Source organism: Heterodontus francisci, chromosome 5, assembly GCF_036365525.1.
Source record: "Heterodontus francisci isolate sHetFra1 chromosome 5, sHetFra1.hap1, whole genome shotgun sequence".
In the NCBI taxonomy this organism is placed as follows: Eukaryota; Metazoa; Chordata; class Chondrichthyes; order Heterodontiformes; family Heterodontidae; genus Heterodontus; species Heterodontus francisci.
Genome location: NC_090375.1, coordinates 6,079,306 through 6,106,914, shown reverse-complemented (window position 1 = coordinate 6,106,914; position 27,609 = coordinate 6,079,306). Strand labels below are relative to the sequence as shown.

Here is a 27,609-nt window from a genome sequence, read left to right as displayed (position 1 = left end):
TGTGATATTTACCCGAGTGTGAGTGATTGAGTGTTTGTTGTGTGATATTTACCCGAGTGTGAGTGATTGTGTGTTTGTTGTGTGATATTTACCCGAGTGTGAGTGATTGTGTGTTTTCTGTGTGATATTTACCCGAGTGTGAGTGATTGTGTGTTTTCTGTGTGATATTCACCCGAGTGTGAGTGATTGTGTGTTTGTTGTGTGATATTTACCCGAGTGTGGGTGATTGTGTGTTTTCTGTGTGATATTTACCCGGGTGTGGGTGATTGTGTTTGTTGTGTGATATTTACCCGAGTGTGAGTGATTGTGTGTTTGTTGTGTGATATTTACCCGAGTGTGAGTGATTGTGTTTTCTGTGTGATATTTACCCGAGTGTGAGTGATTGTGTGTTTGTTGTGTGATATTTATCCGAGTGTGTGTGATTGTGTGTTTGTTGTGTGATATTTATCCGAGTGTGAGTTATTGTGTGTTTGTTGTGTGATATTTATCCAAGTGTGGGTGATTGTGTTTTCTGTGTGATATTTATCCGAGTGTGAGTGATTGTGTGTTTGTTGTGTGATATTTACCCGAGTGAGAGTGATTGTGTGTTTTCTGTGTGATATTTACCCGAGTGTGAGTGATTGTGTGTTTGTTGTGTGATATTTACCCGAGTGTGAGTGATTGTGTGTTTGTTGTGTGACATTTATCCGAGTGTGAGTGATTGTGTGTTTGTTGTGTGATATTTACCCGAGTGTGAGTGATTGTGTGTTTGTTGTGTGATATTTATCCGAGTGTGAGTGATTGTGTGTTTGTTGTGTGATATTTACCCAAGTGTGAGTGATTGTGTGTTTGTTGTGTGATATTTATCCGAGTGTGAGTGATTGTGTTTTCTGTGTGATATTCACCCGAGTGTGAGTGATTGTGTGTTTTCTGTGTGATATTTACCCGAGTGTGAGTGATTGTGTGTTTGTTGTGTGATATTTACCCGAGTGTGAGTGATTGTGTGTTTGTTGTGTGATATTTACCCGAGTGTGAGTGATTGTGTTTTCTGTGTGATATTTATCCGAGTGTGAGTGATTGTGTGTTTTCTGTGTGATATTCACCCGAGTGTGAGTTATTGTGTGTTTGTTGTGTGATATTTATCCAAGTGTGAGTGATTGTGTGTTTTCTGTGTGATATTCACCCGAGTGTGAGTGATTGTGTGTTTGTTGTGTGATATTCACCCGAGTGTGAGTGATTGTGTGTTTTCTGTGTGATATTTACCCGAGTGTGAGTGATTGTGTGTTTGTTGTGTGATATTCACCCGAGTGTGGGTGATTGTGTGTTTTCTGTGTGATATTTACCCGAGTGTGGGTGATTGTGTGTTTGTTGTGTGATATTCACCCGAGTGTGAGTGATTGTGTGTTTGTTGTGTGATATTTACCCGAGTGTGAGTGATTGTGTGTTTGTTGTGTGATATTTATCCGAGTGTGAGTGATTGTGTGTTTGTTGTGTGATATTTACCAGAGTGTGAGTGATTGTGTGTTTGTTGTGTGATATTTACCAGAGTGTGGGTGATTGTGTGTTTGTTGTGTGGTATTTATCCGAGTGTGAGTGATTGTGTGTTTGTTGTGTGGTATTTATCCGAGTGTGAGTGATTGTGTGTTTGTTGTGTGATATTTACCCAAGTGTGAGTGATTGTGTGTTTTCTGTGTGATATTTACCCGAGTGTGAGTGATTGTGTGTTTGTTGTGTGGTATTTATCCGAGTGTGAGTGATTGTGTGTTTGTTGTGTGATATTTACCCAAGTGTGAGTGATTGTGTGTTTTCTGTGTGATATTCACCCGAGTGTGAGTGTTTGTGTGTTTTCTGTGTGATATTTACCCAAGTGTGAGTGATTGTGTGTTTGTTGTGTGATATTTATCTGAGTGTGGGTGATTGTGTTTTCTGTGTGATATTCACCCGAGTGTGAGTGATTGTGTGTTTGTTGTGTGATATTTACCCGAGTGTGAGTGATTGTGTGTTTGTTGTGTGATATTTACCCGAGTGTGAGTGATTGTGTTTTCTGTGTGATATTTATCCGAGTGTGAGTGATTGTGTGTTTGTTGTGAGATATTTACCCGAGTGTGAGTGATTGTGTGTTTGTTGTGTGATATTTACCCGAGTGTGAGTGATTGTGTGTTTTCTGTGTGATATTTACCCGAGTGTGAGTGATTGTGTTTTCTGTGTGATATTTACCCGAGTGTGAGTGATTGAGTGTTTGTTGTGTGATACTTACCCGAGTGTGAGTGATTGTGTGTTTGTTGTGTGATATTTACCCGAGTGTGAGTGATTGTGTGTTTTCTGTGTGATATTTACCAGAGTGTGAGTGATTGTGTGTTTTCTGTGTGATATTCACCCGAGTGTGAGTGATTGTGTGTTTGTTGTGTGATATTTACCCGAGTGTGGGTGATTGTGTGTTTTCTGTGTGATATTTACCCGGGTGTGGGTGATTGTGTTTGTTGTGTGATATTTACCCGAGTGTGAGTGATTGTGTGTTTGTTGTGTGATATTTACCCGAGTGTGAGTGATTGTGTTTTCTGTGTGATATTTACCCGAGTGTGAGTGATTGTGTGTTTGTTGTGTGATATTTATCCGAGTGTGAGTGATTGTGTGTTTGTTGTGTGATATTTATCCGAGTGTGAGTTATTGTGTGTTTGTTGTGTGATATTTATCCAAGTGTGGGTGATTGTGTTTTCTGTGTGATATTTATCCGAGTGTGAGTGATTGTGTGTTTGTTGTGTGATATTTACCCGAGTGTGAGTGATTGTGTGTTTTCTGTGTGATATTTACCCGAGTGTGAGTGATTGTGTGTTTGTTGTGTGATATTTACCCGAGTGTGAATGATTGTGTGTTTGTTGTGTGATATTTATCCGAGTGTGAGTGATTGTGTGTTTGTTGTGTGATATTTACCCGAGTGTGAGCGATTGTGTGTTTTCTGTGAGATATTTACCCGAGTGTGGGTGATTGTGTGTTTGTTGTGTGATATTTACCCGAGTGTGAGTGATTGTGTGTTTTCTGTGTGATATTTACCCGAGTGTGGGTGATTGTGTGTTTGTTGTGTGATATTTACCCGAGTGTGGGTGATTGTGTGTTTGTTGTGTGATATTTACCCGAGTGTGAGTGATTGTGTGTTTTCTGTGTGATATTTACCCGAGTGTGAGTGATTGTGTGTTTGTTGTGTGATATTTACCCGAGTGTGAGTGATTGTGTTTTCTGTGTGATATTTACCCGAGTGTGAGTGATTGTGTGTTTGTTGTGTGATATTCACCCGAGTGTGAGTGATTGTGTTTTCTGTGTGATATTTACCCGAGTGTGAGTGATTGTGTGTTTTCTGTGTGAGATTTACCCGAGTGTGGGTGTTTGTGTGTTTGTTGTGTGATATTTACCCGAGTGTGGGTGATTGTGTGTTTGTTGTGTGATATTTACCCGAGTGTGAGTGATTGTGTGTTTTCTGTGTGATATTTACCCGAGTGTGAGTGATTGTGTGTTTGTTGTGTGATATTTACCCGAGTGTGAGTGATTGTGTTTTCTGTGTGATATTTACCCGAGTGTGAGTGATTGTGTGTTTGTTGTGTGATATTTACCCGAGTGTGAGTGATTGTGTGTTTTCTGTGTGATATTTACCCGAATATGGGTGATTGTGTGTTTGTTGTGTGATATTTACCCGAGTGTGGGTGATTGTGTGTTTGTTGTGTGATATTTACCCGAGTGTGAGTGATTGTGTGTTTTCTGTGTGATATTTACCCGAGTGTGGGTGATTGTGTGTTTGTTGTGTGATATTTACCCGAGTGTGGGTGATTGTGTGTTTGTTGTGTGATATTTACCCGAGTGTGGGTGATTGTGTGTTTGTTGTGTGATATTTACCCGAGTGTGAGTTATTGTGTGTTTGTTGTGTGATATTTACCCGAGTATGAGTGATTGTGTGTTTTCTGTGTGATATTTACCCGAGTGTGAGTGATTGTGTGTTTGTTGTGTGATATTTACCCGAGTGTGAGTGATTGTGTGTTTTCTGTGTGATATTTACCCGAGTGTGAGTGATTGTGTTTTCTGTGTGATATTTACCCGAGTGTGAGTGATTGAGTGTTTGTTGTGTGATATTTACCCGAGTGTGAGTGATTGTGTTTTCTGTGTGATATTTACCCGAGTGTGAGTGATTGAGTGTTTGTTGTGTGATATTTACCCGAGTGTGAGTGATTGTGTGTTTGTTGTGTGATATTTACCCGAGTGTGAGTGATTGTGTGTTTTCTGTGTGATATTTACCCGAGTGTGAGTGATTGTGTGTTTTCTGTGTGATATTCACCCGAGTGTGAGTGATTGTGTGTTTGTTGTGTGATATTTACCCGAGTGTGGGTGATTGTGTGTTTTCTGTGTGATATTTACCCGGGTGTGGGTGATTGTGTTTGTTGTGTGATATTTACCCGAGTGTGAGTGATTGTGTGTTTGTTGTGTGATATTTACCCGAGTGTGAGTGATTGTGTTTTCTGTGTGATATTTACCCGAGTGTGAGTGATTGTGTGTTTGTTGTGTGATATTTATCCGAGTGTGTGTGATTGTGTGTTTGTTGTGTGATATTTATCCGAGTGTGAGTTATTGTGTGTTTGTTGTGTGATATTTATCCAAGTGTGGGTGATTGTGTTTTCTGTGTGATATTTATCCGAGTGTGAGTGATTGTGTGTTTGTTGTGTGATATTTACCCGAGTGAGAGTGATTGTGTGTTTTCTGTGTGATATTTACCCGAGTGTGAGTGATTGTGTGTTTGTTGTGTGATATTTACCCGAGTGTGAGTGATTGTGTGTTTGTTGTGTGACATTTATCCGAGTGTGAGTGATTGTGTGTTTGTTGTGTGATATTTACCCGAGTGTGAGTGATTGTGTGTTTGTTGTGTGATATTTATCCGAGTGTGAGTGATTGTGTGTTTGTTGTGTGATATTTACCCAAGTGTGAGTGATTGTGTGTTTGTTGTGTGATATTTATCCGAGTGTGAGTGATTGTGTTTTCTGTGTGATATTCACCCGAGTGTGAGTGATTGTGTGTTTTCTGTGTGATATTTACCCGAGTGTGAGTGATTGTGTGTTTGTTGTGTGATATTTACCCGAGTGTGAGTGATTGTGTGTTTGTTGTGTGATATTTACCCGAGTGTGAGTGATTGTGTTTTCTGTGTGATATTTATCCGAGTGTGAGTGATTGTGTGTTTTCTGTGTGATATTCACCCGAGTGTGAGTTATTGTGTGTTTGTTGTGTGATATTTATCCAAGTGTGAGTGATTGTGTGTTTTCTGTGTGATATTCACCCGAGTGTGAGTGATTGTGTGTTTGTTGTGTGATATTCACCCGAGTGTGAGTGATTGTGTGTTTTCTGTGTGATATTTACCCGAGTGTGAGTGATTGTGTGTTTGTTGTGTGATATTCACCCGAGTGTGGGTGATTGTGTGTTTTCTGTGTGATATTTACCCGAGTGTGGGTGATTGTGTGTTTGTTGTGTGATATTCACCCGAGTGTGAGTGATTGTGTGTTTGTTGTGTGATATTTACCCGAGTGTGAGTGATTGTGTGTTTGTTGTGTGATATTTATCCGAGTGTGAGTGATTGTGTGTTTGTTGTGTGATATTTACCAGAGTGTGAGTGATTGTGTGTTTGTTGTGTGATATTTACCAGAGTGTGGGTGATTGTGTGTTTGTTGTGTGGTATTTATCCGAGTGTGAGTGATTGTGTGTTTGTTGTGTGGTATTTATCCGAGTGTGAGTGATTGTGTGTTTGTTGTGTGATATTTACCCAAGTGTGAGTGATTGTGTGTTTTCTGTGTGATATTTACCCGAGTGTGAGTGATTGTGTGTTTGTTGTGTGGTATTTATCCGAGTGTGAGTGATTGTGTGTTTGTTGTGTGATATTTACCCAAGTGTGAGTGATTGTGTGTTTTCTGTGTGATATTCACCCGAGTGTGAGTGTTTGTGTGTTTTCTGTGTGATATTTACCCAAGTGTGAGTGATTGTGTGTTTGTTGTGTGATATTTATCTGAGTGTGGGTGATTGTGTTTTCTGTGTGATATTCACCCGAGTGTGAGTGATTGTGTGTTTGTTGTGTGATATTTACCCGAGTGTGAGTGATTGTGTGTTTGTTGTGTGATATTTACCCGAGTGTGAGTGATTGTGTTTTCTGTGTGATATTTATCCGAGTGTGAGTGATTGTGTGTTTGTTGTGAGATATTTACCCGAGTGTGAGTGATTGTGTGTTTGTTGTGTGATATTTACCCGAGTGTGAGTGATTGTGTGTTTTCTGTGTGATATTTACCCGAGTGTGAGTGATTGTGTTTTCTGTGTGATATTTACCCGAGTGTGAGTGATTGAGTGTTTGTTGTGTGATACTTACCCGAGTGTGAGTGATTGTGTGTTTGTTGTGTGATATTTACCCGAGTGTGAGTGATTGTGTGTTTTCTTTGTGATATTTACCAGAGTGTGAGTGATTGTGTGTTTTCTGTGTGATATTCACCCGAGTGTGAGTGATTGTGTGTTTGTTGTGTGATATTTACCCGAGTGTGGGTGATTGTGTGTTTTCTGTGTGATATTTACCCGGGTGTGGGTGATTGTGTTTGTTGTGTGATATTTACCCGAGTGTGAGTGATTGTGTGTTTGTTGTGTGATATTTACCCGAGTGTGAGTGATTGTGTTTTCTGTGTGATATTTACCCGAGTGTGAGTGATTGTGTGTTTGTTGTGTGATATTTATCCGAGTGTGAGTGATTGTGTGTTTGTTGTGTGATATTTATCCGAGTGTGAGTTATTGTGTGTTTGTTGTGTGATATTTATCCAAGTGTGGGTGATTGTGTTTTCTGTGTGATATTTATCCGAGTGTGAGTGATTGTGTGTTTGTTGTGTGATATTTACCCGAGTGTGAGTGATTGTGTGTTTTCTGTGTGATATTTACCCGAGTGTGAGTGATTGTGTGTTTGTTGTGTGATATTTACCCGAGTGTGAATGATTGTGTGTTTGTTGTGTGATATTTATCCGAGTGTGAGTGATTGTGTGTTTGTTGTGTGATATTTACCCGAGTGTGAGCGATTGTGTGTTTTCTGTGAGATATTTACCCGAGTGTGGGTGATTGTGTGTTTGTTGTGTGATATTTACCCGAGTGTGAGTGATTGTGTGTTTTCTGTGTGATATTTACCCGAGTGTGGGTGATTGTGTGTTTGTTGTGTGATATTTACCCGAGTGTGGGTGATTGTGTGTTTGTTGTGTGATATTTACCCGAGTGTGAGTGATTGTGTGTTTTCTGTGTGATATTTACCCGAGTGTGAGTGATTGTGTGTTTGTTGTGTGATATTTACCCGAGTGTGAGTGATTGTGTTTTCTGTGTGATATTTACCCGAGTGTGAGTGATTGTGTGTTTGTTGTGTGATATTCACCCGAGTGTGAGTGATTGTGTTTTCTGTGTGATATTTACCCGAGTGTGAGTGATTGTGTGTTTTCTGTGTGAGATTTACCCGAGTGTGGGTGTTTGTGTGTTTGTTGTGTGATATTTACCCGAGTGTGGGTGATTGTGTGTTTGTTGTGTGATATTTACCCGAGTGTGAGTGATTGTGTGTTTTCTGTGTGATATTTACCCGAGTGTGAGTGATTGTGTGTTTGTTGTGTGATATTTACCCGAGTGTGAGTGATTGTGTTTTCTGTGTGATATTTACCCGAGTGTGAGTGATTGTGTGTTTGTTGTGTGATATTTACCCGAGTGTGAGTGATTGTGTGTTTTCTGTGTGATATTTACCCGAATATGGGTGATTGTGTGTTTGTTGTGTGATATTTACCCGAGTGTGGGTGATTGTGTGTTTGTTGTGTGATATTTACCCGAGTGTGAGTGATTGTGTGTTTTCTGTGTGATATTTACCCGAGTGTGGGTGATTGTGTGTTTGTTGTGTGATATTTACCCGAGTGTGGGTGATTGTGTGTTTGTTGTGTGATATTTACCCGAGTGTGGGTGATTGTGTGTTTGTTGTGTGATATTTACCCGAGTGTGAGTTATTGTGTGTTTGTTGTGTGATATTTACCCGAGTATGAGTGATTGTGTGTTTTCTGTGTGATATTTACCCGAGTGTGAGTGATTGTGTGTTTGTTGTGTGATATTTACCCGAGTGTGAGTGATTGTGTGTTTTCTGTGTGATATTTACCCGAGTGTGAGTGATTGTGTTTTCTGTGTGATATTTACCCGAGTGTGAGTGATTGAGTGTTTGTTGTGTGATATTTACCCGAGTGTGAGTGATTGTGTGTTTGTTGTGTGATATTTACCCGAGTGTGAGTGATTGTGTGTTTTCTGTGTGATATTTACCCGAGTGTGAGTGATTGTGTGTTTTCTGTGTGATATTCACCCGAGTGTGAGTGATTGTGTGTTTGTTGTGTGATATTTACCCGAGTGTGGGTGATTGTGTGTTTTCTGTGTGATATTTACCCGGGTGTGGGTGATTGTGTTTGTTGTGTGATATTTACCCGAGTGTGAGTGATTGTGTTTTCTGTGTGATATTTACCCGAGTGTGAGTGATTGTGTGTTTGTTGTGTGATATTTATCCGAGTGTGTGTGATTGTGTGTTTGTTGTGTGATATTTATCCGAGTGTGAGTTATTGTGTGTTTGTTGTGTGATATTTATCCAAGTGTGGGTGATTGTGTTTTCTGTGTGATATTTATCCGAGTGTGAGTGATTGTGTGTTTGTTGTGTGATATTTACCCGAGTGAGAGTGATTGTGTGTTTTCTGTGTGATATTTACCCGAGTGTGAGTGATTGTGTGTTTGTTGTGTGATATTTACCCGAGTGTGAGTGATTGTGTGTTTGTTGTGTGACATTTATCCGAGTGTGAGTGATTGTGTGTTTGTTGTGTGATATTTACCCGAGTGTGAGTGATTGTGTGTTTGTTGTGTGATATTTATCCGAGTGTGAGTGATTGTGTGTTTGTTGTGTGATATTTACCCAAGTGTGAGTGATTGTGTGTTTGTTGTGTGATATTTATCCGAGTGTGAGTGATTGTGTTTTCTGTGTGATATTCACCCGAGTGTGAGTGATTGTGTGTTTTCTGTGTGATATTTACCCGAGTGTGAGTGATTGTGTGTTTGTTGTGTGATATTTACCCGAGTGTGAGTGATTGTGTGTTTGTTGTGTGATATTTACCCGAGTGTGAGTGATTGTGTTTTCTGTGTGATATTTATCCGAGTGTGAGTGATTGTGTGTTTTCTGTGTGATATTCACCCGAGTGTGAGTTATTGTGTGTTTGTTGTGTGATATTTATCCAAGTGTGAGTGATTGTGTGTTTTCTGTGTGATATTCACCCGAGTGTGAGTGATTGTGTGTTTGTTGTGTGATATTCACCCGAGTGTGAGTGATTGTGTGTTTTCTGTGTGATATTTACCCGAGTGTGAGTGATTGTGTGTTTGTTGTGTGATATTCACCCGAGTGTGGGTGATTGTGTGTTTTCTGTGTGATATTTACCCGAGTGTGGGTGATTGTGTGTTTGTTGTGTGATATTCACCCGAGTGTGAGTGATTGTGTGTTTGTTGTGTGATATTTACCCGAGTGTGAGTGATTGTGTGTTTGTTGTGTGATATTTATCCGAGTGTGAGTGATTGTGTGTTTGTTGTGTGATATTTACCAGAGTGTGAGTGATTGTGTGTTTGTTGTGTGATATTTACCAGAGTGTGGGTGATTGTGTGTTTGTTGTGTGGTATTTATCCGAGTGTGAGTGATTGTGTGTTTGTTGTGTGGTATTTATCCGAGTGTGAGTGATTGTGTGTTTGTTGTGTGATATTTACCCAAGTGTGAGTGATTGTGTGTTTTCTGTGTGATATTTACCCGAGTGTGAGTGATTGTGTGTTTGTTGTGTGGTATTTATCCGAGTGTGAGTGATGGTGTGTTTGTTGTGTGATATTTACCCAAGTGTGAGTGATTGTGTGTTTTCTGTGTGATATTCACCCGAGTGTGAGTGATTGTGTGTTTTCTGTGTGATATTTACCCAAGTGTGAGTGATTGTGTGTTTGTTGTGTGATATTTATCTGAGTGTGGGTGAGTGTGTTTTCTGTGTGATATTCACCCGAGTGTGAGTGATTGTGTGTTTGTTGTGTGATATTTACCCGAGTGTGAGTGATTGTGTGTTTGTTGTGTGATATTTACCCGAGTGTGAGTGATTGTGTTTTCTGTGTGATATTTATCCGAGTGTGAGTGATTGTGTGTTTGTTGTGTGATATTTACCAGAGTGTGAGTGATTGTGTGTTTGTTGTGTGATATTTACCAGAGTGTGGGTGATTGTGTGTTTGTTGTGTGGTATTTATCCGAGTGTGAGTGATTGTGTGTTTGTTGTGTGGTATTTATCCGAGTGTGAGTGATTGTGTGTTTGTTGTGTGATATTTACCCAAGTGTGAGTGATTGTGTGTTTTCTGTGTGATATTTACCCGAGTGTGAGTGATTGTGTGTTTGTTGTGTGGTATTTATCCGAGTGTGAGTGATTGTGTGTTTGTTGTGTGATATTTACCCAAGTGTGAGTGATTGTGTGTTTTCTGTGTGATATTCACCCGAGTGTGAGTGATTGTGTGTTTTCTGTGTGATATTTACCCAAGTGTGAGTGATTGTGTGTTTGTTGTGTGATATTTATCTGAGTGTGGGTGATTGTGTTTTCTGTGTGATATTCACCCGAGTGTGAGTGATTGTGTGTTTGTTGTGTGATATTTACCCGAGTGTGAGTGATTGTGTGTTTTCTGTGTGATATTCACCCGAGTGTGAGTGATTGTGTGTTTGTTGTGTGATATTCACCCGAGTGTGAGTGATTGTGTGTTTTCTGTGTGATATTTACCCGAGTGTGAGTGATTGTGTGTTTGTTGTGTGATATTCACCCGAGTGTGGGTGATTGTGTGTTTTCTGTGTGATATTTACCCGAGTGTGGGTGATTGTGTGTTTGTTGTGTGATATTCACCCGAGTGTGAGTGATTGTGTGTTTGTTGTGTGATATTTACCCGAGTGTGAGTGATTGTGTGTTTGTTGTGTGATATTTATCCGAGTGTGAGTGATTGTGTGTTTGTTGTGTGATATTTACCAGAGTGTGAGTGATTGTGTGTTTGTTGTGTGATATTTACCAGAGTGTGGGTGATTGTGTGTTTGTTGTGTGGTATTTATCCGAGTGTGAGTGATTGTGTGTTTGTTGTGTGGTATTTATCCGAGTGTGAGTGATTGTGTGTTTGTTGTGTGATATTTACCCAAGTGTGAGTGATTGTGTGTTTTCTGTCTGATATTTACCCGAGTGTGAGTGATTGTGTGTTTGTTGTGTGGTATTTATCCGAGTGTGAGTGATTGTGTGTTTGTTGTGTGATATTTACCCAAGTGTGAGTGATTGTGTGTTTTCTGTGTGATATTCACCCGAGTGTGAGTGATTGTGTGTTTTCTGTGTGATATTTACCCAAGTGTGAGTGATTGTGTGTTTGTTGTGTGATATTTATCTGAGTGTGGGTGAGTGTGTTTTCTGTGTGATATTCACCCGAGTGTGAGTGATTGTGTGTTTGTTGTGTGATATTTACCCGAGTGTGAGTGATTGTGTGTTTGTTGTGTGATATTTACCCGAGTGTGAGTGATTGTGTTTTCTGTGTGATATTTATCCGAGTGTGAGTGATTGTGTGTTTGTTGTGTGATATTTACCAGAGTGTGAGTGATTGTGTGTTTGTTGTGTGATATTTACCAGAGTGTGGGTGATTGTGTGTTTGTTGTGTGGTATTTATCCGAGTGTGAGTGATTGTGTGTTTGTTGTGTGGTATTTATCCGAGTGTGAGTGATTGTGTGTTTGTTGTGTGATATTTACCCAAGTGTGAGTGATTGTGTGTTTTCTGTGTGATATTTACCCGAGTGTGAGTGATTGTGTGTTTGTTGTGTGGTATTTATCCGAGTGTGAGTGATTGTGTGTTTGTTGTGTGATATTTACCCAAGTGTGAGTGATTGTGTGTTTTCTGTGTGATATTCACCCGAGTGTGAGTGATTGTGTGTTTTCTGTGTGATATTTACCCAAGTGTGAGTGATTGTGTGTTTGTTGTGTGATATTTATCTGAGTGTGGGTGATTGTGTTTTCTGTGTGATATTCACCCGAGTGTGAGTGATTGTGTGTTTGTTGTGTGATATTTACCCGAGTGTGAGTGATTGTGTGTTTGTTGTGTGATATTTACCCGAGTGTGAGTGATTGTGTTTTCTGTGTGATATTTATCCGAGTGTGAGTTATTGTGTGTTTGTTGTGTGATATTTACCCGAGTGTGAGTGATTGTGTTTTCTGTGTGATATTCACCCGAGTGTGAGTGATTGTGTGTTTTCTGTGTGATATTTACCCGAGTGTGAGTGATTGTGTGTTTGTTGTGTGATATTTACCAGAGTGTGGGTGATTGTGTGTATGTTGTGTGGTATTTATCCGAGTGTGGGTGATTGTGTGTTTGTTGTGTGATATTTACCCGAGTGTGGGTGATTGTGTGTTTGTTGTGTGATATTTACCTGAGTGTGAGTTATTGTGTGTTTGTTGTGTGATATTTACCCGAGTGTGGGTGATTGTGTTTTCTGTGTGATATTTACCCGAGTGTGAGTGATTGTGTGTTTGTTGTGTGATATTTACCCGAGTGTGGGTGATTGTGTGTTTGTTGTGTGATATTTACCCGAGTGTGGGTGATTGTGTGTTTGTTGTGTGATATTTACCCGAGTGTGGGTGATTGTGTTTTCTGTGTGATATTTACCCGAGTGTGAGTGATTGTGTGTTTTTTGTGTGATATTTACCCGAGTGTGGGTGATTGTGTTTTCTGTGTGATATTTACCCGAGTGTGAGTGATTGTGTGTTTGTTGTGTGATATTTACCCGAGTGTGGGTGATTGTGTGTTTGTTGTGTGATATTTACCCGAGTGTGAGTGATTGTGTGTTTGTTGTGTGATATTTACCCGAGTGTGAGTGATTGTGTGTGTGTTGTGTGATATTTACCGGAGTGTGAGTGATTGTGTGTTTGTTGTGTGATATTTACCTGAGTGTGGGTGATTGTGTGTTTGTTGTGTGATATTTACCCGAGTGTGGGTGATTGTGTTTTCTGTGTGATATTTTCCCGAAAGTGAGTGATTGTGTGTTTGTTGTGTGATATTTACCCGAGTGTGGGTGATTGTGTGTTTGTTGTGTGATATTTACCCGAGTGTGGGTGATTGTGTGTTTGTTGTGTGATATTTACCCGAGTGTGAGTTATTGTGTGTTTGTTGTGTGATATTTACCCGAGTGTGGGTGATTGTGTTTTCTGTGTGATATTTACCCGAGTGTGAGTGATTGTGTGTTTGTTGTGTGATATTTACCCGAGTGTGGGTGATTGTCTTTTCTGTGTGATATTTACCCGAGTGTGAGTGATTGTGTGTTTGTTGTGTGATATTTACCCGAGTGTGGGTGATTGTGTTTTCTGTGTGATATTTACCCGAGTGTGGGTGATTGTGTGTTTGTTGTGTGATATTTACCCGAGTGTGGGTGATTGTGTGTTTGTTGTGTGATATTTACCCAAGTGTGGGTGATTGTGTGTTTGTTGTGTGATATTTACCCGAGTGTGGGTGATTGTGTGTTTGTTGTGTGATATTTACCCGAGTGTGGGTGATTGTCTTTTCTGTGTGATATTTACCCGAGTGTGAGTGATTGTGTGTTTGTTGTGTGATATTTACCCGAGTGTGGGTGATTGTGTGTTTGTTGTGTGATATTTACCCGAGTGTGGGTGATTGTGTGTTTGTTGTGTGATATTTACCCGAGTATGAGTGATTGTGTGTTTGTTGTGTGATATTTACCCGAGTGTGAGTGATTGTGTGTTTGTTGTGTGATATTTCCCCGAGTGTGGGTGATTGTGTTTTCTGTGTGATATTTACCCGAGTGTGAGTGATTGTGTGTTTGTTGTGTGATATTTACCCGAGTGTGGGTGATTGTGTGTTTGTTGTGTGATATTTACCCGAGTGTGGGTGATTGTGTGTTTGTTGTGTGATATTTACCCGAGTGTGGGTGATTGTGTTTTCTGTGTGATATTTACCCGAGTGTGAGTGATTGTGTGTTTGTTGTGTGATATTTACCCGAGTGTGGGTGATTGTGTGTTTGTTGTGTGATATTTACCCGAGTGTGGGTGATTGTGTGTTTGTTGTGTGATATTTACCCGAGTGTGAGTGATTGTGTGTTTATTGTGTGATATTTACCCGAGTGTGGGTGATTGTGTTTTCTGTGTGATATTTACCTGAGTGTGAGTGATTGTGTGTTTGTTGTGTGATATTTACCCGAGTGTGGGTGATTGTGTTTTCTGTGTGATATTTACCCGAGTGTGAGTGATTGTGTGTTTGTTGTGTGATATTTACCCGAGTGTGGGTGATTGTGTGTTTGTTGTGTGATATTTACCCGAGTGTGGGTGATTGTGTGTTTGTTGTGTGATATTTACCCGAGTGTGAGTGATTGTGTGTTTGTTGTGTGATATTTACCCGAGTGTGAGTGATTGTGTGTTTGTTGTGAGATATTTACCGGAGTGTGAGTGATTGTGTGTTTGTTGTGTGATATTTACCCGAGTGTGGGTGATTGTGTGTTTGTTGTGTGATATTTACCCGAGTGTGGGTGATTGTGTTTTCTGTGTGATATTTACCCGAGTGTGAGTGATTGTGTGTTTGTTGTGTGATATTTACCCGAGTGTGAGTGATTGTGTGTTTGTTGTGTGATATTTACCCGAGTGTAAGTGATTGTGTGTTTGTTGTGTGATATTTACCCGAGTGTAAGTGATTGTGTGTTTGTTGTGTGATATTTACCCAAGTGTGTGTATGCCAGTCAGTGGTATTTTATCATTGTGTTTTAGGGGAGAAGACCATGGGTTTGATTGGTGTTTCAGAGCTCATCATTTCGACGGCCATACAAATGATTATCTTCGGGTTGTTGGGAGCCCAACCACTGCTGGTCGTTGGGTTTTCTGGCCCATTGCTCGTCTTCGAAGAAGCTTTTTTTAAGGTGTGTGTCTCAGGCTCAGATCTACTTGGACAAACGTGTTGTGCTATCATCAGTTCTTTCTATCCTGTTAATTAGTCCCAAATCTTCTCTGTTTGACTCAATGGTAGGACTTGAATCCATAGTCTTGGCCCACACTGAGGCATTGCAGCATTGTCAGAGGTGCTAACCTACAAATCCTGTCATTTGATCTTTAACATAGTGTTTGAAATATGGCACCACCGATGGTGCAGCAATTCCTCTGTACTGACACTGGAAAGTGTCAGGCTGGAGCAGGGAGTGAAATCTCTGGATTGGGGCTTGAACTCACAACCTCCTAAGTTAAAAGTAAGGAGAACAAGAGAGAATCTAATCATCTCCCCTTGACATTCAATGGTATTACCATTGCTGAATCCCCACCATCTATATCCTGGGGGTTACCATTGACCAGAAACTTAACTGGAGCAACCACATAAATACTGTGACGACAAGAGCAGGTCAGAGACTGGGAAATCTGCTGTGAGTAACCCATGTCCTGACTCCCCAAAGCCTGTCCACTATCTCCAAGGCACAGGTCAGGAGTGTGATGGAATACTCTCCACTTGCCTGGATGGATGCAGCTCCAACAACACTCAAGAAGCTCGACACCATCCAGGACAAAGCAGCCCGCTTGATTGGCACCCCATCTACTAACATTCACTCCCTCCACCACCAACGCACAGTGGCAGCAGTGTGTACCATCTACAAGATGCACTGCAGCATCGCACCAAGGCTCCTTCGACAGCAGCTTCCAAACCTGCGACCTCTACCACCTCGAAGGACAAGGGCAGCAGATGCATGGGAACACCACCACCTGCAAGTTCCTCTCCAAGTCACACACTATCCTGACTTGGAACTATATCACCGTTCCTTCACTGTCACTGGGTCAAAATCCTGGAACTCCCTTCCTAACAGCACTGTGGGTGTACCTACCCCAAATGGACTGCAGTGGTTCAAGAAGACAGCTCACCACCACCTTCTCAAGGGCAATTGGGGATGGGCAATAAATGCTGGCCTGGCCAGTGACACCCACATCCCATGAACAAATAAAAAGAGAGCGATGAACAGTGCGAGCTCAGTGATCCTCAGTAGTACCTGCTTAGACACCATGCAGTGATACTCAACAGTTTCTCCTCTTCTCTGTCCTATTCCTTTGTGGCATTGCTGACAATCTGATGATCAATCCCCTTTACTTCCTCCAGTTCTGTGCCTCGAACAACATGGACTATCTAACTGGCAGGGTATGGATCGGTTTCTGGCTCATTGCCATTGTGATGCTGATCGTGGCGTTTGAAGGCTCTTTCCTGGTGCGATTCATTTCCCGATTCACCCAGGAAATCTTCGCTTTTCTCATCTCACTGATATTTATTTATGAGACATTCTATAAGCTTGTAAAGGTAAGACACATTGCCCGGGACCTCGAGTAATAAACCCCTTTTCCCCCTCACCCCCCAACAAAACTTTAAGGAATAATCCTCTCATAGACACTCAGGCCCTGGAGTAACAATCCCTTCACCCTCCCCGCCCCCCCCCACTGCTGCCCCACAATTTACAGTTCAAATCCTCTTCCCACATACCCGATAGCTGGAGGAATGATCTCAGAACCCACCCACAGACATTGGTGTAATATCCATTGCTGACACATAGCTGCACTTAAACTAATAATCCCTACCCAACACACCGGCTCCCAGAGTAACAAACCCTCCCTTACACACCGGCTCCCAGAGTAACAAACCCTCCCTTACACACCGGCTCCCAGAGTAACAAACCCTCCCTTACACACCGGCTCCCAGAGTAACAAACCCTCCCTTACACACCGGCTCCCAGAGTAACAAACCCTCCCTTACACACCGGCTCCCAGAGTAACAAACCCTCCCTTAGATACCGGCTCCCAGAGTAACAAACCCTCTCTTAGACACCGGCTCCCAGAGTAACAAACCCTCCCTTACACACCGGCTCCCAGAGTAACAAACCCTCCCTTAGACACCGGCTCCCAGAGTAACAAACCCACTCTTAGACACCGGCTCCCAGAGTAACAAACCCTCCCTTACACACCGGCTCCCAGAGTAACAAACCCTCCCTTAGACACCGGCTCCCAGAGTAACAAACCCTCTCTTACACACCGGCTCCCAGAGTAACAAACCCTCTCTTACACACCGGCTCCCAGAGGAACAAACCCTCCCTTACACACCGGCTCCCAGAGGAACAAACCCTCCCTTAGACACCGGCTCCCAGAGTAACAAACCCTCCCTTAGACACTGGCTCCCAGAGTAACAAACCCTCCCTTACACACCGGCTCCCAGAGTAACAAACCCTCCCTTAGACACCGGCTCCCAGAGTAACAAACCCTCTCTTACACACCGGCTCCCAGAGTAACAAACCCTCTCTTAGACACCGGCTCCCAGAGGAACAAACCCTCCCTTAGACACCGGCTCCCAGAGTAACAAACCCTCCCTTAGACACTGGCTCCCAGAGTAACAAACCCTCCCTTACACACCGGCTCCCAGAGTAACAAACCCTCCCTTAGACACCGGCTCCCAGAGGAACAAACCCTCCCTTGGACCGACTCCCAGAGTAACAAACCCTCCCTTAGACACCGACTCCCAGAGTAACAAACCCTCCCTTAGACACCGGCTCCCAGAGTAACAAACCCTCCCTTAGACACCGGCTCCCAGAGTAACAAACCCTCTCTTAGACACCGACTCCCAGAGTAACAAACCCTCCCTTAGACACTGGCTCCCAGAGGAACAAACCCTCCCTTAGACACCGGCTCCCAGAGTAACAAACCCTCCCTTACACACCGGCTCCCAGAGTAACAAACCCTCCCTTACACACCGGCTCCCAGAGTAACAAACCCTCCCTTAGACACCGGCTCCCAGAGGAACAAACCCTCCCTTAGACACCGGCTCCCAGAGTAACAAACCCTCCCTTAGACACCGGCTCCCAGAGTAACAAACCCTCCCTTAGACACCGGCTCCCAGAGTAACAAACCCTCCCTTAGACACCGGCTCCCAGAGTAACAAACCCTCCCTTAGACCGACTCCCAGAGTAACAAACCCTCCCTTAGACACCGACTTCCAGAGGAACAAACCCTCCCTTAGACACCGGCTCCCAGAGTAACAAACCCTCCCTTAGACACCGGCTCCCAGAGTAACAAACCCTCCCTTAGACACCGGCTCCCAGAGGAACAAACCCTCCCTTAGACACCGGCTCCCAGAGTAACAAACCCTCCCTTACACTCCGGCTCCCAGAGTAACAAACCCTCCCTTAGACACCGGCTCCCAGAGGAACAAACCCTCCCTTACACACCGGCTCCCAGAGTAACAAACCCTCCCTTAGACACCGGCTCCCAGAGTAACAAACCCTCCCTTACACACCGGCTCCCAAAGTAACAAACCCTCCCTTACACACCGGCTCCCAGAGTAACAACCCTCCCTTAGACACCGGCTCCCAGAGTAACAAACCCTCCCTTAGACACCGGCTCCAGAGTAACAAACCCTCCTTTAGACACCGGCTCCCAGAGGAACAAACCCTCCCTTAGACACCGGCTCCCAGAGGAACAAACCCTCCCTTAGACACCGGCTCCCAGAGTAACAAACCCTCCCTTAGACACCGGCTCCCAGAGTAACAAACCCTCCCTTACACACCGGCTCCCAGAGTAACAAACCCTCCCTTACACACCGGCTCCCAGAGGAACAAACCCTCCCTTAGACACCGGCTCCCAGAGTAACAAACCCTCCCTTAGACACCGGCTCCCAGAGTAACAAACCCTCCCTTAGACACCGGCTCCAGAGTAACAAACCCTCCTTTAGACACCGGCTCCCAGAGGAACAAACCCTCCCTTAGACACCGGCTCCAGAGTAACAAACCCTCCTTTAGACACCGGCTCCCAGAGTAACAAACCCTCCCTTAGACACCGGCTCCCAGAGTAACAAACCCTCCCTTAGACACCGGCTCCCAGAGTAACAAACCCTCCCTTAGACACCGGCTCCCAGAGTAACAAACCCTCCCTTACACACCGGCTCGCAAGGAACAAACCCTCCCTTAGACACCGGCTCCCAGAGTAACAAACCCTCCCTTACACACCGGCTCCCAAGGAACAAACCCTCCCTTAGACACCGGCTCCCAAGGAACAAACCCTCCCTTAGACACCGGCTCCCAGAGTAACAAACCCTCCCTTACACACCGGCTCCCAAGGAACAAACCCTCCCTTAGACACCGGCTCCCAAGGAACAAACCCTCCCTTAGACACCGGCTCCCAGAGTAACAAACCCTCCCTTAGACACCGGCTCCCAGAGGAACAAACCCTCCCTTAGACACCGGCTCCCAGAGTAACAAACCCTCCCTTAGACACCGGCTCCCAAAGTAACAAAACCTCCCTTAGACACCGGCTCGCAGAGTAACAAACCCTCCCTTAGACACCGGCTCCCAGAGTAACAAAACCTCCCTTAGACACCGGCTCCCAAAGTAACAAAACCTCCCTTAGACACCGGCTCCCAGAGTAACAAACCCTCCCTTAGACACCGGCTCCCAGAGTAACAAACCCTCCCTTCGACACCGGCTCCCAGAGTAACAAACCCTCCCTTAGACACCGGCTCCCAGAGTAACAAACCCTCCCTCAGACACCGGCTCCCAGAGTAACAAACCCTCCCTTAGACACCGGCTCCCAGAGTAACAAACCCTCCCTTACACACCGGCTCCCAAAGTAACAAACCCTCCCTTACACACCGGCTCCCAGAGTAACAACCCTCCCTTAGACACCGGCTCCCAGAGTAACAAACCCTCCCTTAGACACCGGCTCCCAGAGTAACAAACCCTCCCTTAGACACCGGCTCCCAAAGTAACAAACCCTCCCTTAGACACCGGCTCCCAGAGGAACAAACCCTCCCTTAGACACCGGCTCCCAGAGTAACAAACCCTCCCTTAGACACCGGCTCCCAGAGTAACAAACCCTCCCTTACACACCGGCTCCCAGAGTAACAAACCCTCCCTTAGACACCGGCTCCCAAAGTAACAAACCCTCCCTTAGACACCGGCTCGCAGAGGAACAAAACCTCCCTTAGACACCGGCTCCCAAAGTAACAAAACCTCCCTTAGACACCGGCTCCCAGAGTAACAAACCCTCCCTTAGACACCGGCTCCCAGAGTAACAAACCCTCCCTTAGACACCGGCTCCCAGAGTAACAAACCCTCCCTTAGACACCGGCTCCCAGAGGAACAAACCCTCCCTTAGACACCGGCTCCCAGAGGAACAAACCCTCCCTTAGACACCGGCTCCCAGAGGAACAAACCCTCCCTTAGACACCGGCTCCCAGAGTAACAAACCCTCCCTTAGACACCGGCTCCCAGAGTAACAAACCCTCCCTTAGACACCGGCTCCCAGAGGAACAAACCCTCCCTTAGACACCGGCTCCCAGAGTAACAAACCCTCCCTTAGACACTGGCTCCCAGAGTAACAAACCCTCCCTTAGACACCGGCTCCCAGAGGAACAAACCCTCCCTTAGACACCGGCTCCCAGAGTAACAAACCCTCCCTTAGACACTGGCTCCCAGAGTAACAAACCCTCCCTTAGACACCGGCTCCCAGAGGAACAAACCCTCCCTTAGACACCGGCTCCCAAAGTAACAAACCCTCCCTTAGACACCGGCTCCCAGAAGAACAAACCCTCCCTTAGACACCGGCTCCCAGAGTAACAAAACCTCCCTTAGACACCGGCTCCCAGAGGAACAAACCCTCCCTTAGACACCGGCTCCCAGAGGAACAAACCCTCCCTTAGACACCGGCTCCCAGAGTAACAACCCTCCCTTAGACACCGGCTCCCAGAGTAACAAACCCTCCCTTAGACACCGGCTCCCAGAAGAACAAACCCTCCCTTCGACACCGGCTCCCAGAGTAACAAACCCTCCCTTAGACACCGGCTCCCAGAGGAACAAACCCTCCCTTAGACACCGGCTCCCAGAGTAACAACCCTCCCTTAGACACCGGCTCCCAGAGTAACAAACCCTCCCTTAGACACCGGCTCCCAGAAGAACAAACCCTCCCTTCGACACCGGCTCCCAGAGTAACAAACCCTCCCTTAGACACCGGCTCCCAGAGTAACAAACCCTCCCTTAGACACCGGCTCCCAGAGGAACAAACCCTCCCTTAGACACCGGCTCCCAGAGTAACAAACCCTCCCTTAGACACCGGCTCCCAGAGTAACAAACCCTCCCTTAGACACCGGCTCCCAGAAGAACAAACCCTCCCTTCGACACCGGCTCCCAGAGTAACAAACCCTCCCTTAGACACCGGCTCCCAGAGTAACAAACCCTCCCTTAGACACCAGCTCCCAGAGGAACAAACCCTCCCTTAGACACCGGCTCCCAGAGGAACAAACCCTCCCTTAGACACCGGCTCCCAGAGTAACAAACCCTCCCTTAGACACCGGCTCCCAGAGGAACAAACCCTCCCTTAGACACCGGCTCCCAGAGGAACAAACCCTCCCTTAGACACCGGCTCCCAGAGTAACAAACCCTCCCTTACACACCGGCTCCCAGAGTAACAAACCCTCCCTTACACACCGGCTCCCAGAGTAACAAACCCTCCCTTAGACACCGGCTCCCAGAGGAACAAACCCTCCCTTAGACACCGGCTCCCAGAGTAACAAACCCTCCCTTACACACCGGCTCCCAGAGTAACAAACCCTCCCTTACACACCGGCTCCCAGAGTAACATACCCTCCCTTAGACACCGGCTCCCAGAGTAACAAACCCTCCCTTAGACACCGGCTCCCAGAGTAACAAACCCTCCCTTAGACACCAGCTCCCAGAGGAACAAACCCTCCCTTAGACACCGGCTCCCAGAGGAACAAACCCTCCCTTAGACACCGGCTCCCAGAGTAACAAACCCTCCCTTACACACCGGCTCCCAGAGTAACAAACCCTCCCTTAGACACCGGCTCCCAGAGGAACAAACCCTCCCTTAGACACCGGCTCCCAGAGTAACAAACCCTCCCTTACACACCGGCTCCCAGAGTAACAAACCCTCCCTTACACACCGGCTCCCAGAGTAACATACCCTCCCTTAGACACCGGCTCCCAGAGTAACAAACCCTCCCTTAGACACCGGCTCCCAGAGTAACAAACCCTCCCTTAGACACCGGCTCCCAGAGGAACAAACCCTCCCTTAGACACCGGCTCCCAAAGTAACAAACCCTCCCTTAGACACCGGCTCCCAGAGGAACAAAACCTCCCTTAGACACCGGCTCCCAGAGGAACAAACCCTCCCTTAGACACCGGCTCCCAGAGTAACAAACCCTCCCTTACACACCGGCTCCCAGAGTAACAAACCCTCCCTTAGACACCGGCTCCCAGAGTAACAAACCCTCCCTTAGACACCGGCTCCCAGAGTAACAAACCCTCCCTTACACACCGGCTCCCAGAGTAACAAACCCTCCCTTAGACACCGGCTCCCAGAGTAACAAACCCTCCCTTAGACACCGGCTCCCAGAGTAACAAACCCTCCCTTACACACCGGCTCCCAGAGTAACAAACCCTCCCTTAGACACCGGCTCCCAGAGTAACAAACCCTCCCTTAGACACCGGCTCCCAGAGGAACAAACCCTCCCTTAGACACCGGCTCCCAAAGTAACAAACCCTCCCTTAGACACCGGCTCCCAGAAGAACAAACCCTCCCTTAGACACCGGCTCCCAGAGGAACAAAACCTCCCTTAGACACCGGCTCCCAGAGTAACAAACCCTCCCTTAGACACCGGCTCCCAGAGTAACAAACCCTCCCTTAGACACCGGCTCCCAGAGGAACAAACCCTCCCTTAGACACCGGCTCCCAGAGTAACAACCCTCCCTTAGACACCGGCTCCCAGAGTAACAAACCCTCCCTTAGACACCGGCTCCCAGAAGAACAAACCCTCCCTTCGACACCGGCTCCCAGAGTAACAAACCCTCCCTTAGACACCGGCTCCCAGAGGAACAAACCCTCCCTTAGACACCGGCTCCCAGAGTAACAACCCTCCCTTAGACACCGGCTCCCAGAGTAACAAACCCTCCCTTAGACACCGGCTCCCAGAAGAACAAACCCTCCCTTCGACACCGGCTCCCAGAGTAACAAACCCTCCCTTAGACACCGGCTCCCAGAGTAACAAACCCTCCCTTAGACACCAGCTCCCAGAGGAACAAACCCTCCCTTAGACACCGGCTCCCAGAGTAACAAACCCTCCCTTAGACACCGGCTCCCAGAGGAACAAACCCTCCCTTAGACACCGGCTCCCAGAGTAACAAACCCTCCCTTACACACCGGCTCCCAGAGTAACAAACCCTCCCTTAGACACCGGCTCCCAGAGGAACAAACCCTCCCTTAGACACCGGCTCCCAGAGTAACAAACCCTCCCTTACACACCGGCTCCCAGAGTAACAAACCCTCCCTTAGACACCGGCTCCCAGAGTAACAAACCCTCCCTTAGACACCGGCTCCCAGAGTAACAAACCCTCCCTTACACACCGGCTCCCAGAGTAACAAACCCTCCCTTACACACCGGCTCCCAGAGTAACAAACCCTCCCTTAGACACCGGCTCCCAGAGTAACAAACCCTCCCTTACACACCGGCTCCCAGAGTAACAAACCCTCCCTTAGACACCGGCTCCCAGAGTAACATACCCTCCCTTACGCACCGGCTCCCAGAGTAACAAAACCTCCCTTAGACACCGGCTCCCAAAGTAACAAACCCTCCCTTAGACACCGGCTCCCAGAGTAACAAACCCTCCCTTACACACCGGCTCCCAGAGTAACAAACCCTCCCTTAGACACCGGCTCCCAGAGTAACAAACCCTCCCTTAGACACCGGCTCCCAGAGTAACAAACCCTCCCTTACACACCGGCTCCCAGAGTAACAAACCCTCCCTTAGACACCAGCTCCCAGAGTAACATACCCTCCCTTACGCACCGGCTCCCAGAGTAACAAAGCCCTAAAAAAAACTACACCCTGGATTCTGTATTTTCGACCACCTGAGAGTAAAATGCCTTTTATTTTGGCCCTGAGTGACTTTACCCTCTGCCCAGACTCTCAAGTAATAAAGTACTCTTGAATTAGAGATATGCTGGGGTTGGATTTTTGGGAAGGGAGGTCGGGGTTTGGTGTGAGTTGAGTTCTGACACTCATTCTGGGGGACCCCTGTTCATGTTTTTACAGATTTTCCAGGACCATCCTCTCCGTGGCTGTTCCAACATAACAGATAATGTGACTGTGCCATTCACTACCTTCCAAAACATAACCAATGGTACTGCCAGTTTGGCAAGTGGAAAAGATAAGAAACGGACGGGGGAGCCAAACACGGCACTGCTGTCCCTGGTCCTGATGGCCGGCACCTTCTTCATCGCCTTCTTCTTGCGCAAGTTTAAAAATAGCCGTTTCTTGCCCGGGAGAGTAAGTGTCGCTGGTGAGGGCCTGAGAGAAATTCTTCCCTCTCTTGTGTTTCTTTGTTTTCCTTTAAGCAGGCTGCTTTTGTGTCTCCACCAACGTAGGAACAGGAAGAGACCATTCAGCCCCTCACTCCTCCTCCACCATTCAGTTAGGTCACATTGATCTGTATCTTAACTCCATTTCCCTGCCTTGGTTCCCTCATCCTTAATCCCCTTACCCGACAAAAATCCATCAACCTCAGTTTTGAAATTTTCAGTTGACCTCCAGCCTCAACAACTTTTTTGGAGAAGAGAGTTCCAGATTTCCACTATCTTTTGTGCTTCCTGACATCACCCCGAACAGCCTAGATCTAATTTTAAGCTATTAACCCCCTTGTTCTGGGGACACACGCACACACCCCACGGCTGATTCTCCCACTTCCCTGACCCAGAGGCACTGAGGCCCTTTCACCCCCGAACCCTAACTGGCCACTAAGTGAGATTGGCTGAGTCAGTCCAGCCCAGGGGTCAAACTTATGTCCTTGTTCCTGTGTGTGGTGCACCTGCTGACTGAATAGAGCCGATTCTCTCGTCCAGCCCTTACATTCACCATATCCTTCCTGCTTCACTTAGGGAGAAAAGGAATAAAGTTCTCAATGAGGAGCTAACGCCCATTGTCTGAGGATCAAAAGTGATTGCATGGAATGATTTAGGAATTATCTACATTGCCTGAACACGATTTCTTAATTTGTAGTATTTCTATAATATTAGCTTCAGTTAAATGGCTTTAACTCCCAAGGCTACAAGAAGCATCTTTTCCCAATGTAAGCATTCCATGCCATTGTAACAAATGGTTCCCTCATGACACGAGAGAGCTGGCATCATTGCACTTCACTCACAACCAAGGGCTGGGCTCCCACACCAAAAGAAAGCTATTTCAATCAGGCTGATGACTTTCATTGAGGACTCAGTGAGTCAGAATCTCAACCAGTCAATCAATCTCTCGCCACTTCTCTCCAATTCTCTCCCTCCCTAATCTCACAAATTTAAATCTCATACAATCATTTTCACTCGACACCTCTCTTTCTGTCTCTCCCTCTCCCCCTCCATAATCTCACTTATAGATATCAATAAATCTTTCTTTCTCCATCTCTGTCTCTTCCACTCTCTAATTTCAATCATTCAAACTCTCTCCACCTCTCCTCATTCTCCACTTCTCTCTCTCTCCCTCCCACAACTGCCTCACCTTCCCTAATCTCAGATTTAAATCTTACTCTCTCTACAGCTCTCCCCCTCTCCTCCATCATATGGATGAAAATGGAATAGTGTAGGTCAGATGGTTTCACAGGTCGGCGCAACATCGAGGGCCGAAGGGCCTGTACTGCGCTGTAATGTTCTAATAATGTTCTAATTCTAATCTTTCTCTTTGTCCTCCTCTGCCAAACACCTAACACCCTGGATTCACCAGTAGAATCTATAAGTTAAGACCGAGCTTCAGAATAATTTAGCGAGAAAGTGGATTTGCCTTGAGAGATTGTAAAGTGGCACCTTTGTTATTTTTCCACAAGTGAGGAGTTTCGGAAACTGAGTGTCCTTACTGTGAAAGCTGTATACTGTACTCTTATACATACTTTATATCAGGTAAACCAGCTGTTTGTTTGAGGCTGTACTCTCCAACTTAATGGTGTACTTTCTTAACGTATGTCATGTTGGTGTACAGAGTATGGATTCTCTGTTACAATCCTTGATTAAAAGAAACTGCATTTGTTGCGGTGCCTTTCACAACACCAGTACACCCAGAGTTTTCAGTGTCAAAGTGCAAAATGTCAGCTGTGGCTCAGTTAGTAGCAATCTCTGAATCAGAAGCCTGTGTATTCAAGTCCCACGTCACAGTCTTGAGCAAAGAAATCAAGGCTGACACTCCACTGCAGTACTGAGGGTTGAGATGTTAAAATGAGGCCACGCCTGCCCTCAGATGGGCAGAAAAGATCCTATGGCACGATTTCGAAGACCAGGCGAGTTGTTTTTGAGCTACTAGTACAGAGGAGGTTGATGAAGAGAATGAGGTGGATATTGTCTATATGGATTTTAAGAAAGTGTTTGATAAAGTCCCACATAAAAGGCTGGTTAACATAATTGAGGCTCATGGAATAGGAGGGTCAGTGTCCAATTGGATCAAGAAATTGGCTTCAGGACAGAAAGCAACAAGCCGTGATAAATGTTTTTTTCCAGACTGGAGGATGGTAGACTGTGATGTTCCACAAGGGTCAGTGCTGGGACCACTGCCTCTTTTGATATATATAAATGACTTGGATCTTGGAATACAGAGTAGAATTTCAAAATTTGATGATGACACCAAACTTGCAGGAATGGCAAACAGTGAGGATGTGAACAGCCTGCAACAGGACATAGATAGGCTAACAGAATGGGCAGAGAGGTGGCAGATGGAATTTAATACAGACAAGTATGAGATGATGCATTTTGGCAGAAGGAATAGGGAGAGGCAATATATACTTAATGGCACAGTTCTAAAGAGTGTGCAGGAACAGAAGGACCTGGGGTTCATGTGCGTCAATCTTTGAAGGTGGCAGGACATATTGAGAGAATGGTTAGTAAAGCATATGGGATCTTGGGATTCATAGATAGAGGCACTGAGTACAAAAGCAGCTGAATCTTTATAAAGCTCTGGTTAGACCCCCAACTAGAGCATTGTGTCCAGTTCTGGTCACCACACTTTAGGAAGAATGTGAGGGTCCTTGACACAAGGACACAAGAAATGAGAACTGGAGTAGACCATATGGCCCATTGAGCTTGCTCCACCATTCAAAACAATCATGGCTGATCTTAAGCTTCAATTCCACTTTCCCAACAGCTCCCCATATCCCTTGATTCCCTGAGAGACCAAAGATTTGTCTATTCCAGCTTTAAATGTATTCAACAATAGAGCATCCACAACCTTCTGGGGGAGAGAATTCCAAAGATTCACAACCCCCTGAGTGAAGTAATTCCTCCTCATCTCAGTCCTAAATGATTGGCCCCTTATCCTGAGACTGTGCCCTCATGTTTTAGATTCCCCGACCAACAGAAATAATCTCCGTGTCTACCCTATCCAACCCCTTTAGAATCTTATATGTTTCAAGGAGATCACCTCTCATTCTTCTAAACTCCAGAGAATACAGGCCCAATTTACATAGTCTTTTATCATAGGACAACCCCCTCATCCCAG

At 45.3% G+C, this 27,609-nt stretch overlaps 1 protein-coding gene across 10 annotated transcripts in view; it reads left to right on the top strand.

The window, feature by feature from the left end:
* Positions 1 to 27,609, top strand: part of LOC137369700 (anion exchange protein 2-like) — a 405,213-nt gene that overhangs the window by 337,803 nt on the left and 39,801 nt on the right. For 9 of the 10 annotated variants that reach the window (XM_068031042.1, XM_068031050.1, XM_068031044.1 and 6 more), the window contains 3 exons: positions 14,826 to 14,974; positions 16,192 to 16,386; positions 24,175 to 24,408. In XM_068031042.1, coding sequence (XP_067887143.1) covers positions 14,826 to 14,974; positions 16,192 to 16,386; positions 24,175 to 24,408 — 578 coding nt within the window. The remainder of the gene's footprint in view (positions 1 to 14,825; positions 14,975 to 16,191; positions 16,387 to 24,174; positions 24,409 to 27,609) is intronic. The other variant, XM_068031052.1, reaches the window with a different exon arrangement.